The 15,013-nt window shown below is 43.1% G+C and overlaps 1 protein-coding gene across 2 annotated transcripts; it reads right to left on the minus strand.

The window, feature by feature from the left end:
* Positions 1-109: 109 nt before the first annotated feature.
* Positions 110-14,510, minus strand: LOC139419087 (uncharacterized). 2 transcript variants are annotated; one of them, XM_071169007.1, is made up of 5 exons: positions 14,029-14,510; positions 13,391-13,527; positions 12,932-13,144; positions 11,305-11,520; positions 110-970 (listed from the first exon to the last, which is right to left on the minus strand). In XM_071169007.1, exons 1-5 carry the CDS (start codon positions 14,324-14,326, stop codon positions 929-931), a joined length of 906 nt encoding a protein of 301 aa, XP_071025108.1. In that variant the 5' UTR covers positions 14,327-14,510; the 3' UTR covers positions 110-928. The 2 variants fall into 2 exon arrangements, with proteins under 2 accessions (XP_071025108.1, XP_071025107.1); XM_071169006.1 differs by lacking the exon at positions 110-970 and having other exon boundaries at positions 10,217-11,520; positions 14,029-14,496.
* Between the last annotated feature and the right edge of the window lie 503 nt (positions 14,511-15,013).

Here is a 15,013-nt window from a genome sequence, read left to right on the forward strand (position 1 = left end):
ACCTACGAAAGAAACATGCTATTTCGTGTAAACATTTCATGAATTTTCATGATTTTTTAAATGTATTACTGTACTTTGGATCATCACTGCACCAATACAAATTCATAAGGATGTTTAAAATCTTCACCTTTAATAATGTACATTAACAGTCCACTCTGGACCAAGCATCAAGCCAGTTGAACTGAAAACTCAACCACTACACACAGAGGGTAGTGTTCAATGTGGAAAACTTCCAAACTGTTAACACATGGACCCAGTTTTTATTTGAAAACCCCAGAAGTGTGGAGCTTTTTTCCTTACGACCAGGGCCAGGAGTTTTTTCACACCACGTGCCTATCATTACACCAAGTGGAGATGTGTGAATTTGCCCCTAGATGCTGATCTTAGGTCAGTTATTATTTTATTTTCCACAACCTGAAGGTTAGGATTGGGAGAGAGGAAGAATATCCTAGATTCGTGCCTTGGGGAAACTTCACCCTGGAACACTCAGGGCAGCCCAACGTCATGTGGCCTTTCGCCAGTGTGGACGAGGTGGTGCTTCTTCATGTTGCCGGACTGGGTGAAGGACTTCCCACAGTAGACACAGTGAAATGGTTTCTCTCCGGTGTGCACCCTCTCATGCATCTTCAGCTGGCGGCTGTGGGAGGAGCCCTTGAAGCAGTGGCTGCACCGGAGCTGCCTCTTGGCTGATGTCAGCTGTTGCAGCTGCTTTTCTATACATTTCGATGAAGAAGTGGAGCCTGTTGAAATTCAGGAAGGGGGCTTGCTTCCCTCTTCAGGGAACCTGGTAGAGAGTAACCCTTGGGGATGAAAAAGCAGTTTCGGTTGGACAGTCCATTGAAATCTAGCAATTTGGACCTGGATCCTACAGTTCTCCCTCACTCTGTGTTTTGAGCGTCAGGGGGACACTTCTCTGTCTGTCCAGACTCTATTCCCCCTCTGTGTCCTCCTTTTTGACTGTAGATTTGGCCTGAAAAGAGGAGGGAGGAATTAAGTCGACGGGCATGAGCTCTACAAAACTCTCCAAACAAATACAGGTGTATTATAACTCAGCTATTACTAAATCAAATCAAATTGTATTGGTTACATGCTCCAAATTCAACAGGTGAAATGCTTACTTAAGAGCCCATTCCCAACAGTACAGTTAAAAATACAAATATTTGCAAAATAAAAAAGTAAATAGTAACAATAACGAGGCTATATACCAGTACCGATTCAATGTTCCTGGGTTCGAGGTTGTTGAGGTAATACTTTATAGTATGTACTTGTGGGTAGGGCTAAAAGTGACTAGGCTACATTATTGCTCAAATGGATTGAAGGAAGTTGCTCCTTTACTGACTCAACTCACGGACAAAGAAAATCTGAAGCTTCTCTGTCCTCAAAACATGTAAAACTAATATTGGTCTGCGGTAATTCCCTGTACTTTTAATAGGAAAATGTCCTTTCCTTCCAACTCCCTGATTTAACTTGGACGCAATGTGAGAATATACAGGTAACTGTCAAAATAAAGGAAACACCAACAACGTTTCTTAATAGGGTGTTGGCCACCACAAGCTGCCAGAACAGCTTCAATGCACCTCGACATAGATTCTACAAGTGTCTGGAACTCTACTGGAGGGATGCGACATTTCTTCCTCGAGAAATTCCATCATTTGGTGCTGTTGATGGTGGTGGAAAAAGCTCCAGAATCTCCCATAATTGTCTTTTGTGAACTAACACTCGCTCTTCACTTTTTCCCTCCTACTAGCTCTGAGTTTGCTGATCGCTAAAACATTTTTTTTAGATGGACTTGTCTGTGATATGTGGTATGTAAACATTAATAATGGAACACTAGTCACTTTAATAAAGTGACCAGGGATTCCATATCTATGTACATGTAGCCTCTAAGGTGCAGGGTTGAGTAACCGGGTGGTAGCCGGTTAGTGATGACTATTTAACAATCTGATGGCCTTGAGATAGAAGCTGTTTTTCAGTCTCTCGTTCCCAGCTTTGATGCACCTGTACTGACTTCTCCTTCTGGATGATAGCGGGGTGAACAGGCCGTGCCTCGGGTGATTGATATTGATGATATTTTTGGCCTTTCTGTGACATCAGGTGCTGTAGGTGTCCTGGAGGGCAGGCGGTGTGCCCCTAGGGATGCATTGGGCAGACCGCACCACCCTCTGGAGAGCCCTGCGGTTGCGGGCGATGCAGTACCAGGCGGTGATACAGCCCGACAGGATGCTTTCTATTGTGCTTCTGTCAAAGTTTGAGGGTTCCAGGTGGCAAGCCAAATTTCTTCAGCCTCGTGAGGTTTAAGAGGCACTGTTGTGCCCTCTTCACTACACTGTCTGTGTAAGTGCACCATTTCAGATGTCAGTGATGTGTACTCTGAGGAACTTGAAGCTTTTCACCTCCTCCACTGCGGTCCCGTCGATGTGGATAGGGGCGTGCTCCCTCTGCTGTCTCCTAAAGTCCATGTTTTGTTAATGTTGAGGAGGAGGTTATTTTCCTGGCACCACTCCGCCAGGGCCCTCACCTCCTTCCTGTAGGCTGTCTCATCATTGTTGGTAATCAGGCCTACTACTGTTGTGTCGTCTGCAAATTTGAAGATTGACCTTCGATGTGTGCGTGGCCACGCAGTCATGGGTGAACAGGGAGTACAGGAGGGGGCTGTGCACACACCCTTGTGGGGCTTCTGTGTTGAGGATCAGCGTAGTGGAGGTGTTGTTTCCTACCTCAGGAAGTCCAGGTCCCAGTTGCACACGGAAGGGTGTTCAGGCCCAGGGCCCCGAGCTTAATGATGAGCTTGGAGGGTACTATGGTGTTGAAGGCCGAACTAGTCAATGAAGAACATTCTTACATAGGTATTCCTCTTGTCCGGATAGGGTAGTGTGCAGTGCGATGGCTTTGGCGATTGCATTGTCTGTGGATGTATTGGGGCGGTATGCAAATTGAAGTGGGTCTAGGGTGTCATGTAAGGTGGAGGTGATATGATCCTTAACTAGCCTCTCAAAGCACGTCATGATGACAAAATGAGTACTATGGGGCACTAGTCTTTTAGTTCAGATAATAAATGACTAAGTCACTCTAGATAAGAGCATCTGCTAAGAGTAAAATGTAAACGTTCAATTGGGTTGAGATCTGGTAACTGAGAGGGCCATAGCATATGGGTTACATCGTTTTCATGCTCATCAAACCATTCGCTGACCAATGGTAGCCAAAATAATGGCATTCCCAGCATTTTTATGCATGACCCTAAGCATGATGGGATTTTAATTGCTTCAATGTCTTAGGAATCACACCTGTGTGGAAGCACCTGCTTTCAATACACTTTGTATCCCTCACTCCCTAATTTATCCCTCAGAGTTTCTATTATTTTGGCAGTTACATATATAGTTATATATAGGGTCAATATACACTCAGTGGCCAACTAGTACCAGGTCGGACCCCCTTTGCCACCAGAACATCCTAAATTCTTTGGGACATGAAAACGTTGCTCAATTGCTATTAAGGGACCTAACATGTGCCTGGAAAATATTCCCCACACCCTTACACGACCAGCCTGTGCCGTTGACACCAGGCATGATGGGGCCATGGCCTCATGCTGTTTACACCAAATCCTGACTCTTCCATTAGCATGACGCATCAGGAACCTGGATTCGTCGACCAGGCAATGTTTTTCCGCTCCTCAATTGTCCAGCGTTGGTGATGGCGTGCCCACTGGAGCCGCTTCTGCTTGTTTTTAGTTGATAGGAGTGGAACCTGGTGTGGTCGTCTGCTGCAATAATCCATCCATTACAAGGTTCTCCTTGTATATAACCTCGTTATTGTCATTTTATTGAGTTACAATTTACTATTTTTATTTGGTAAACTTTTCTTACACGGTAAAGTCTACAACTGTTGTATTCGGCGCATGTGAAAAATACAATTTGATTTGAATACACAGTATACACTGAACAAAAATAAAACGCAACATGCAACAATTGAGTTACAGTTCATATAAGGAAATCATTCAATTAAAAACAATTCATTTGGCCCTAATCTATGGATATGCATCTGTTGGTTACAGACACTGTACCTTAAAAAATATGTAGAGGCGTGGATCAGAAAACCAGTCAGTATCTGGTGTGACATTTCATTCACATAGAGTTGATCAGGCTGTTGATTGTGGCCTGTGGAATGTTGTCCCACTCCTCTTCAAGTTGCTGGATATTGGAGGGAACAGGAACACGCTGTCGTACATGTCGATCCATCCCAAACATGCTTGCGAGTATGCAGGCTACGGAAGAACAGACATTTTCAGCTTTCAGGAATTGTATACAGATCCTTGTGACATGGGGCCGTGCATTATCATGCTGAAAGACGAGGTGATGGAGGTGGGTCTCAGGATCTCGTCACGTGATCTCTGTGCATTCAAATTGCCATCGACAAAAAAACCTATTGTGTAATGATCATGCTGTATAATCAGCTTCTTGATATGTCACACCTGTTAGGTAGATGGATTATCTTGGCAAAAGAGAAATGCTCATCAACAGGGATGTAAACATTTGTACACAACATTTGAGAGAGAAGCTTTTTGTGCAAATGGAACATTTCTGGGATCTTTTATTTCAGTTCATGAAACATGGGACCAATACTTTACATGTTTCCTTTTTTTTCCTTCGGTATATTTAGGATCAATGTGAGAATATTATTTATTGATTATATTATAGGAATTGATCAACAAAAACTGCATGGGGGTCTGCAAAAAAATAAATATATAATTATATATACATGTAAAAAGTGGAGAAAAGTGTATTTACAATGTTTATGAATATCATTAGCCAAAACAGAATAAACACATTTTGAATTAGAAGAGATAATATTGTATTTCTAAAGATATTGGGTAAATTACACTCACTGGAGCCAATTACACTGGCGTGTCTGACATAGGCTTTGAAAAAGCACCTGTGAATAGGCTACCAGCGTGGCAAGTGCCACTGACTGCTAGTAAGTTCTTTACTTGAACATACATTTCTGTCAACATATGGCTTTTGTTTAAATCAGCTAAATAGCTGCACTTAGCGAAAATGTGTTTGGAGTTAACTTTCTAGCCAGTAGGCCATGTTAGAGTTTAAACTTCTTCAAATTATAAAATGTGGGTATGTCAAAATACTGAATCTACAAAAACTATTCATAAAAATAAAATAAAAAGTTTACTATTTCTCCTTGCCATTATCATTCAAGATGTCATTTTTTTGGCTAACATATGATCGGTTGTCTGGGAGGGGGTCCCTGGGCAAGAAGAGAAGGTTGAAGTGTATGCAGATAATGTAGAATATGAACCACGTGGTGTATTATAAAACACAAGAGACCTGGGATAACATCCTGAAGACATACAGTGGATTGGGAAAGTCTTCCCTTCGCTTTTTGCACATTTTGTTTCGTTACAGCCTTACTCTAAAACGGATGACAAGCTCTTTTTCTAGTCAATCTACACACACAACTCCAGAATGACAGAGAGACATTTTCACAAATGTATACAAATAAAACAGAAATAACTTATTTACATACAGTACCAGTCAAAAGTTTGGACACACCTACTCATTCCCGATGGGGAATCCTGAGTGGTGCAGCGGTCTAATGCACTGCATCTCAGTGCTAGACGCATCATTACAGACCCTGGTTTGATTCCAGGCTGTATCACAACCGGACGTGATTGGGAGTCCCATAGGGCGGCGCACAATTAGCCCAGCGTCGTCTGGGTTAGGGGTAGGCCGTCAATGTAAATAAGAATTTGTTCTTAACTGACTTGCCTAGTTAAATAAATAAAAACAAAACGACAGAGTTTCTTTATTTGTTCTATTTTCTACATTGTAAAATAATAGTGAAGACATCAAAACTATGAAATAACACATGGAATCACGTGGTAACCAAAAAAAAGTGTTAAACAAATCAAAATGTATTTTATATTTGAGATTCTTCAAAGTAGCCACCCTTTGCCTTGATGACAGCTTTGCACATGCTTGACATTCTTTAAACCAGCTTCATGAGGTAGTCACCTGGAATGCATTTCAATTAACAGGTGTGTTTTGTTAAATTATTTGGTGGAATTTCTTTCCTTCTTAATGCGTTTGAGCCAATCACTTGTGTAGTGACAAGGTAGGGGTGGTATACAGGAGATAGCCCTATTAGGTAAAATGTCCATATTATGGCAAGAACAGCTCAAATAAGCAAAGAGAAACAACAGTCCATTACAGATGAAGGTCAGTGAATTCGGAAAATGTCAAGAACTTTTAAAGTTTCTTCAAGTGCAGTGGAAAAACCATCAAGCGCTATGATGAAACTGTCTCTCAAGAGGAACGCCACAGGAAAGGAAGACCCGGAGTTCCCTCTGCAGCAGAGGATAAGTTCATTAGAGTTACCAGCCTCAGAAATTGCAGCCCAAATAAATGCTTCACAGAATTCAAGTAACAGACACATCTCAACATCAACTGTTCAGAGGAGACTGCTTGAATCAGTCCTTCATGGTCAAATTAATGCAAAGAAACCACTACTAAAGGACACCAATAAGAAGAGGAGACTTGCTTGGACTGAGAAACATGAGCAATGGACATTAGACCGGTGGAAATCTGTCCTTTGGTCCGATGAGTCAAAATGTGATGATCTCCACATGTGTGATTCCCACCGTGAAGCATGGAGGAGGTGGTGTGATGGTGCTTTACTGGTGACACGGTCTGATTTATTTAGAATTCAAGGCACACTTAATGAGCATGGCTACCACAGCATTCTGCAGCGATACGCCATCCCATCTGGCTAACACTTAGTGGGACTATCATTTGTTTTTCAACAGGACAATGACACAACACACCTCCAGGCTGTGTAAGGGCCATTTGATCATGGAGAGTGATGGAGTGCTGCATAAGATGACCTGGCCCCCACAATCACCCGACCTCAACCCAATAAATATGGTTTGGGATGAGCTGGACTGCAGAGTGAAGGGAAAGCAGCCAACAAGTGCTCAGCATACAGTGGGGCAAAAAAGTATTTAGTCAGCCACCAATTGTGCAAGTTCTCCCACTTAAAAAGATGAGAGAGGCCTGTCATTTTCATCATAGGTACACTTCAACTATGACAGACAAAATGAGAAAAAAAATCCAGAAAATCACATTGTAGGATTTTTAATTAATTTATTTGCAAATTATGGTGGGAAATAAGTATTTGGTCAATAACAAAAGTTTATCTCAATGCTTTGTTATATACCCTTTGTGGGCAATGACAGAGGTCAAACATTTTCTGTAAGTCTTCACAAGGTTTTCACAAACTGTTGCTGGTATTTTGGCCCATTCCTCCATGCAGATCTCCTCTAGAGCAGTGATGTTTTGGGGCTGTAGCTGGGCAACTCCCTCCAACGATTTTCTATGGGGTTGAGATCTGGAGACTGGCTAGGCCACTCCAAGACCTTGAAAAGCTTCTTACGAAGCCACTCCTTCGTTGCCCGGGCGGTGTGTTTGGGATCATTGTCATGCTGAAAGACCCAGCCACATTTCATCTTCAATGCCCTTGCATTGGCTTTGTTACTTTGGTCCCAGCTCTCTGCAGGTCATTCACTAGGTCCCCCCGTGTGGTTCTGGGATTTTTGCTCACCGTTCTTGTGATCATTTCGACCCCACGGGGTGAGATCTTGCGTGGAGCTCCAGATGGAGGGAGATTATCAGTGGTCTTGTATGTCTTCCATTTCCTAATAATTGCTCCCACAGTTGATTTCTTCAAACCAAGCTGCTTACCTATTGCAGATTCAGTCTTCCCAGCCTGGTGCAGGTCTACAATTTTGTTTCTGGTGTCCTTTGACAGCTCTTTGGTCTTGGCTATAGTGGAGTTTGGTGTGTGACAGTTTGAGGTTGTGGACAGGTGTCTTTTATACTGATAACAAGTTCAAACAGGTGCCATTAATACAGGTAATGAGTGGAGGACAGAGGAGCCTCTTAAAGAAGAAGTTACAGGTCTGTGAGAGCCAGAAATCTTGCTTGTTTGTAGGTGACCAAATACTTATTTTCCACCATAATTTGCAAATAAATTCATAAAAAATCCTACAATGTGATTTTCTGGATGTGATTATCAGGCATCTCTCAGCTTTTTAAGTGGGAGAACTTGCACAATTGGTGGCTGACTAAATACTTTTTTGCCCCACTGTATGTGGGAACCTCTTCAAGACTGTTGAAAACGCATTCCAGGTGAAGCTGTTTGAGAGAATGCAAAGTGGCGGCTACTTTGAAGAATCTCAAATATATTTAGATTTGTTTAACACTTTTTTGGTTACTACATGATTCCATATGTATTATTTCATAGTTTTGATGTTTGCACTATTATTCTACAATGTAGAAAATAGTAAAAATAAAGAAAAACCCTTGAATGAGTAGGTGTGTCCAAACTTTTGACTGGTACTGTAAGTATTCAGACCTTTTGCTATGAGACTCGAAATTGAGCTCAGGTGCATCCTGTTTCCATTGATCATCCTTGAGATGTTTCTATAACTTGATTGGAGTCCATCTGTGGTAAATTCAATTTCTTGTACATGATTTGGAAAGGCACACACCTGTCTATATAAAGGTCACACAGTTCACAGTGAATGTCAGAGCAAAAACCAAGCCATAACGTTGAAGGAATTGTCCGTAGACCTCCGAGAAAGGTTTGTGTTGAGGCACAAATCTGAGGAAGGCTACCAAAAGAATTCTGCAGCATTGAAGGTCCCCAAGAACACAGTGGCCTCCATCATTCTTAAATGGAAGAAGTTGGAAGCACCAAGAGTCTTCCTAGAGCTGGCCGCCCCATGTCAAATTGAGGGAAAGGGGCCTTGGTCAGGGAGGGGTCCAAGAACCCGATGTTCACTCTGAAAGAGCTCCATAGTTCCTCGGTGGAGATGGGAGAACTTTCCCGAAGGACAACCATCTTCTCAGCACTCCACCAATCAGGCCTTTTATGGTAGAGTGGCCAGATGGAAGCCACTCAGTAAAAAGGCACATGACAGCCCGGTTAGAGTTTGCCAAAAGGCAACTAATGAACTCTCAGACCATGAGAAACAAGATTCTCTGGTCTGATGAAACCAAAATTGAACTCTTTGGACTGAATGCCAAGCAACCCATCTGGAGGAAACCAGGCACTGCTCATCACTATGGTAAAACATGTTGGTGGAAGCATCATGCTGTGGAGATGTTTTTCAGTGGCATTGACAAGGAGACTAGTCAGGGTTGAGGGAAAGATGAACGGAGCGAAGTACAGAGAGATCCTTGATGAAAACCTGCTCCAGAGCGTTCAGGACATGACTGGGGCGAAGGTTCACCTTCCAACAGGACACAGCCAAGACAACACAGGAGTGGCTTCGGGACAAGTCTCAATGTCCTTGAGTAGCCCAGCCAGAGCCCAGACTTGAACCCGATCAAACATCTCTGCAGAAACCTGAAAAAAGCTGTGAAGCGACACTCCCCATCCAACTTGACAGAGCTTGACAGGATCTGCAGAGAAGAATGGGAGAAACTCCCCGAGTTTGTAGCGTCATACCCAATAATACTTAGACTGTAATTGCTGCCAAAGATGCATCAACAAAGTACAGAGTAGACGGTCTGAATACTTATGTAAATGTAATATTTCCAGTTTTTTTTAATCTTCATATATATATATATATATATACACAGTGCCTTGCGAAAGTATTCGGCCCCCTTGAACTTTGCGACCTTTTGCCACATTTCAGGCTTCAAACATAAAGATATAAAACTGTATTTTTTTGTGAAGAATCAACAACAAGAGGGACACAATCATGAAGTGGAACGACATTTATTGGATATTTCAAACTTTTTTAACAAATCAAAAACTGAAAAATTGGGCGTGCAAAATTATTCAGCCCCCTTAAGTTAATACTTTGTAGCGCCACCTTTTGCTGCGATTACAGCTGTAAGTCGCTTGGGGTATGTCTCTATCAGTTTTGCACATCGAGAGACTGAATTTTTTTCCCATTCCTCCTTGCAAAACAGCTCGAGGCCAGTGAGGTTGGATGGAGAGCATTTGTGAACAGCAGTTTTCAGTTCTTTCCACAGATTCTCGATTGGATTCAGGTCTGGACTTTGACTTGGCCATTCTAACACCTGGATATGTTTATTTTTGAACCATTCCATTGTTGATTCTTCACAAAAAAATACAGTTTTATATCTTTATGTTTGAAGCCTGAAATGTGGCAAAAGGTCGCAAAGTTCAAGGGGGCCGATAAACTTTCGCAAGGCACTGTATATACACACACACATACATACACACACACAAAAATGTATAACCTGTTTTGTATTGTCATTATGGGGTAGTGTGTACAGATTGAATACTTCCCGAATGCACTGTAGAACAAATCAAGTTTGAACCCATGATATTGCTAGAACAGCTTTTTTCAATAGGAATCTCTTGCTTCTGTCCAATTTCTCAATGATGAAGCTTCTGATGTCTTTTCAGATTGCTGGAGTGGGAGAACCTGCGCCCGCAATGTGCACAACTGAAGGGCTTCTCTCCAGTGTGGACATTCAGGTGCATTTGGAGATCGGTGCGGGACATAAAGCTCTTCTCACACAAGGTGCAGGCGAACGCCCGCTTTCTGTTGTGGACGACCACATGCTGCCGCAAGTCACTCTCGTGGACAAACTTCTTATGGCAGCTCAGGCAACCGTACAATCGCTCTATGGTGTCCGGTCTAACGTGTGTGGCAAGATTACTCGAGTGAGACGAAGTTGTGGCGCTTTGTCTAAAATGGCCGACAGGAAGTGAGGTATGAGCTGGTTGTTGAACTCCTCTTCCTGGTATTTCAAAGTGTCTATGGAGGCTTGCCATCGTAGGTGCGTTCCTCTCAAACACTCCCTCTCCCTGCGTATTTCCAGTCCCGTTGACCTGTGTAGAAGATGTACCCACCTGACCCCACTCAAAATCTCTATCTACCTGCTGTCCACTGGATACAGAGTCAATCACTATCACATGTTCTGATGAAGAATGGAATGACTTGGGGGAAAACCTGTGGTTTTCTAACCCTACACTTCTCATTTCTATGTCTGAGCTAGTCTGTGTTTCTGGGCCCACTGGGCCACTCCCTAGGTCCATTACTTTAGTGTGAGCAGCTGATGCTCCATTATCAGTCGCTACTACCTCTCTGCACACCTGGTTTAAAGAATCTCTTAGGAGATTGAGGCCCCCGTACATGTCACACTTAGTGTCCAGACTCGGTCTCTCTGCTCTGGGTTCAAATCCTGTGTACTGCTGGAGTCCCTGGTTCATATTCCCTGTTTCTGATTGGAAGACGACGTCAGATCCACTGACCTCCATAGCGATGTTGTTGTAATTGTTGTTGCCTCTGGGGCCACTGGACTGGAAGGCGGGGTCCTCTGTGGTGGCTGCAGACAGTTGGGTGGTTAGTTCTTTACTGCCCTCCACTGTTCTGTCTGGGTGGCTGATCCTAGAGTCCTGGTCATCTGCTTCTCCCTCCACCTTGATGATCAGCAGGCCTGGTTCCCCTTCCTCTGTCTCTGCTGACTGCTGATGGGGTTAAGTGGGAGAGATGAGTGAGTGAGACAGAGCATACACTATCTACTGAATGGAGATATGGGCATGACATGGGATTTAGGGAAATTCATAGTAGTTGTCTTGTTGTTATTGTGTTATAATCAGTGGTGTATTGGAGGGTAAACTCCACCTTCTGTATTTTGCACAAAAACCTTCATAAAGACATTGGACAGAAGTAAATTATTCCATTAATACAAATATAACTGCACATATATCTTAAGACTGTTTTCATGAATTTTATTATATACTCTTAAATCCCATTCAAAAACAGCAAGGGATGTGATCCAGGAAGTAGGCAGGACTTTCACAGCGTGTTGCTATAAAACGAACTGACATAATGCTAATCCATAGCATTTTTTTTTTACATAGGAATCTCTTGATTCTGTGTCACTTCTCAATGATGAAGCTTCTGATGTCTATTCAGATTGCTTGAGTGGGAGAACCTGCGTCCGCACTGTGCACAACTGAAGGGCTTCTCCCCAGTGTGGACGTTCTGGTGAACTTGGAGATGGCTGGCGCACACAAAGCTCTTCTCACACAACGTGCAGGAGAACGTCCGCTTTCTGGTGTGGATGACTGCATGCCGCCGCAAGTCACTCTCTTGGACAAACGTCTTATGGCAGCTTGGGCAACCGTACGGTCGTTCTACAGTGCCAGGTGAAACATCTGTGGCAAGATTACTGGAGTGAGAGGAAGTTGTGGCGCTTGGTCTAAAATGGCAGACAGGAAGTGAGGTATGAGCTGGTTGTTGAACTCTTATTCCTGGTATTTCAGAGTGTCTCTGGAGGCTTGCCAACGAACACCAACTATCTTTGTTGGCCTCACCTGTGCCAAGATGCATTTCTGTATTTATCTCTGAGGGCGGGAAGCTGGGTGAAACAAATTGCGTCACGTTGTCTCTCATTGATTCGGTGTGAATCATTGGTGGGTTTCTGTTAAACACTCCCACTCCCTGCTTATTTCCAGTCGCATTGACCTGTGGTGTAGTAGTTGTACCCACCTGACCCCACTCTAAATCTATATCTACCTGCTGCCCACTGGATACAGAGTCAATCACTATTACATGTTCTGATGAAGAATGGAAAGACTTGGGGGAAAACCTGTGGTTTTCTAACCCTACACTTCTCATTTCCATGGTTGAGCTAGTCTGTGTTTCTGGGTCCATTACTTTAGTGTGAGCAGCAGAGGCGCCATCATCCGTCGCTACTACCTCTCTCCACACCTGGTTTAAAGAATCTCTTAGGAGATTGAGGCCCCCGTACATGTCACACTTAGTGTCCAGACTCTGCCTCTCTGCTTTGGGTTCAAATCCTGTGTAGTGCTGTGGTCCCTGGTACACATTCCCTGTTTCTGATTGGAGGAGGATGGCGTCAGATCCACTGACCTCCATAGCGGTGTTGTTGTAGTTGTTGCCTCTGGGGCCACTGAGGTGGAAGGCGGGATCCTTGCTGGTCGCTGCAGCCGGTTGGGTGGTTAGTTCTCTGCTGCCCTCCACTGTTCTGGCTGGGTGGCTGGACCTAGATTTCTGGTCGTCTGCGACTCCCTCATCCTTGATGATCAGCAGGTCTGGTTCCCCTTCCTCTGTCTCTGCTGACTGCTGGTGGGGTTAAGTGGGAGAGATGAGTGAGTGAGAAAGCGTACACTATCTTCTGAATGGAGATATGGGCATGACATGGGATTTAGTGAAAGCCATAGTAGTTACCTTGTTATTGTGTTAGAATGTGCTGACATACACAGCTATACAGACATGACCTCATTCCCAGGCAAAGCGTTCTGGTGTCCGAGACTAAAATAGACATAAGTCTGTGACAGTCTAAAATCGTCTGTTAAAATTGGAACTTACCTCATCACTTGTAGCATCCATATGCTTTGATGGAGAGACATCGTCTTGGTCCACGTCTATGGGCTGTCTGTCTTTTTGAATGCTGCTGTTCCCAAAACTCCTGTTGGAAAGTCTGGCTCTGCTTTGCCAAGTAGGTCCTGGGAATAAAGGGGGAGGTACAAATAAATAAATGAATAACTATGATGTTAACAACATTATGATCATCTTCCATATGACCTCATCCATCAATGGTGTTTTTACAAAGAACAAAGGGAGCATAATACGTGTATGACGTTTTATAATGTGTCTATAGAGCTAGAGTGATCCTAGCTGTGTTGACAGTACAAAGTAAGCATGGCATACACTGAGTGTACAAAACATTTACAACACCTGCTCTAATGTATTTCTGTGTTCATATTTCAGTACAACATAGGGATTATTTAGACTTTAAGGATAGTGAAAAAATCATGCTGTGAGGAACAATAGAGCCACTCTACAAATTAGTACTACCACATACACAGTGGGTGACAATGGGCCTTCTGCGCCTTCAAGAAGGGCTAATGATTTCTAAAATAAGTATTATAATAATTATATTATTTTCAATAATGTTGATTCTAGGATGTTCTTTGTGTACACGGTAATAATTTATCATCACCAACCTGTCGTTGCAGTCTCTCGATGGTTGTGTCTGTTTAGGAGGCGTATTCCATGAAAGCGATTGTGGACGGACCCCTCCGAAGACTTTGTTCTCTCTGATCGAAACCTCGCGATCTGAAGTTCCATCAATTTCATTTTCCTCCGGAGAAATTCGTTCTCCTTGTGGCTTTGGGACATCTTCAGGTGCACAACAGCATAGCCATCGTCAACAACTTTGCAGATTTCGGCTACAGCCGCGTTGGCTAGCACCTCCATGATTGAGGCTATCTGCGCCTGGAACTCGACCACGGAACCCGACATTGTCCCCCGACGCTTTTGGTCCCTTTTCAATATGAAAACAGTCTTTGTGTTTTCTATAATATTATAATAATCTACAGGGTCTAGTTTGCTATTAAAATAAAGGCAATCCTATCAGAAACGAAACATCGCTAGCTTTGTTTGTAGCCGGTGATTCTTTCCTTTTCATCATTATGCTGGACTGTGCAATTAAAGTTTAACACCGCCACCTACTGTACAGGAGTTCTCCATCACAACAACGTTGTAGCGAAGTAATAAAAAAAACGAGGCTTGTGGCCCCAAAAATGTTGGGGCCTACCCGAGCTATTACAAAACATGTTTTTTTCCACATCTATAATGGCTGTCATTTATTAAAATGGGTGATTGTGTAAAATTATTTTGCTGAATCAGTGGTTAATTGATAGATATTGTGACAAACGCCTTAAACTAAGAGAAGTGCACAATAATGCCTGGCTGGAAGTGGCATTCCCACATAACCATATGTAACCCAATATTTGCTGTCTGCCCCACATACACAGGCAAACAGCATCAGGATATCTTAATGTATCTTGGAAATATAGACCTGTAAACACAGAGATACAATAGGTGGAAATATCAACTATTAATATTTATGACGAATGTAGACTTTTTGGTAGCTGAATAATAGACAACTTCCCAAGTCATCGCTCTCATTCAGCTCTGTTTGGTCCT

This window comes from Oncorhynchus clarkii, chromosome 10 (genome assembly GCF_045791955.1).
Source record: "Oncorhynchus clarkii lewisi isolate Uvic-CL-2024 chromosome 10, UVic_Ocla_1.0, whole genome shotgun sequence".
Classification (NCBI taxonomy): Eukaryota; Metazoa; Chordata; class Actinopteri; order Salmoniformes; family Salmonidae; genus Oncorhynchus; species Oncorhynchus clarkii.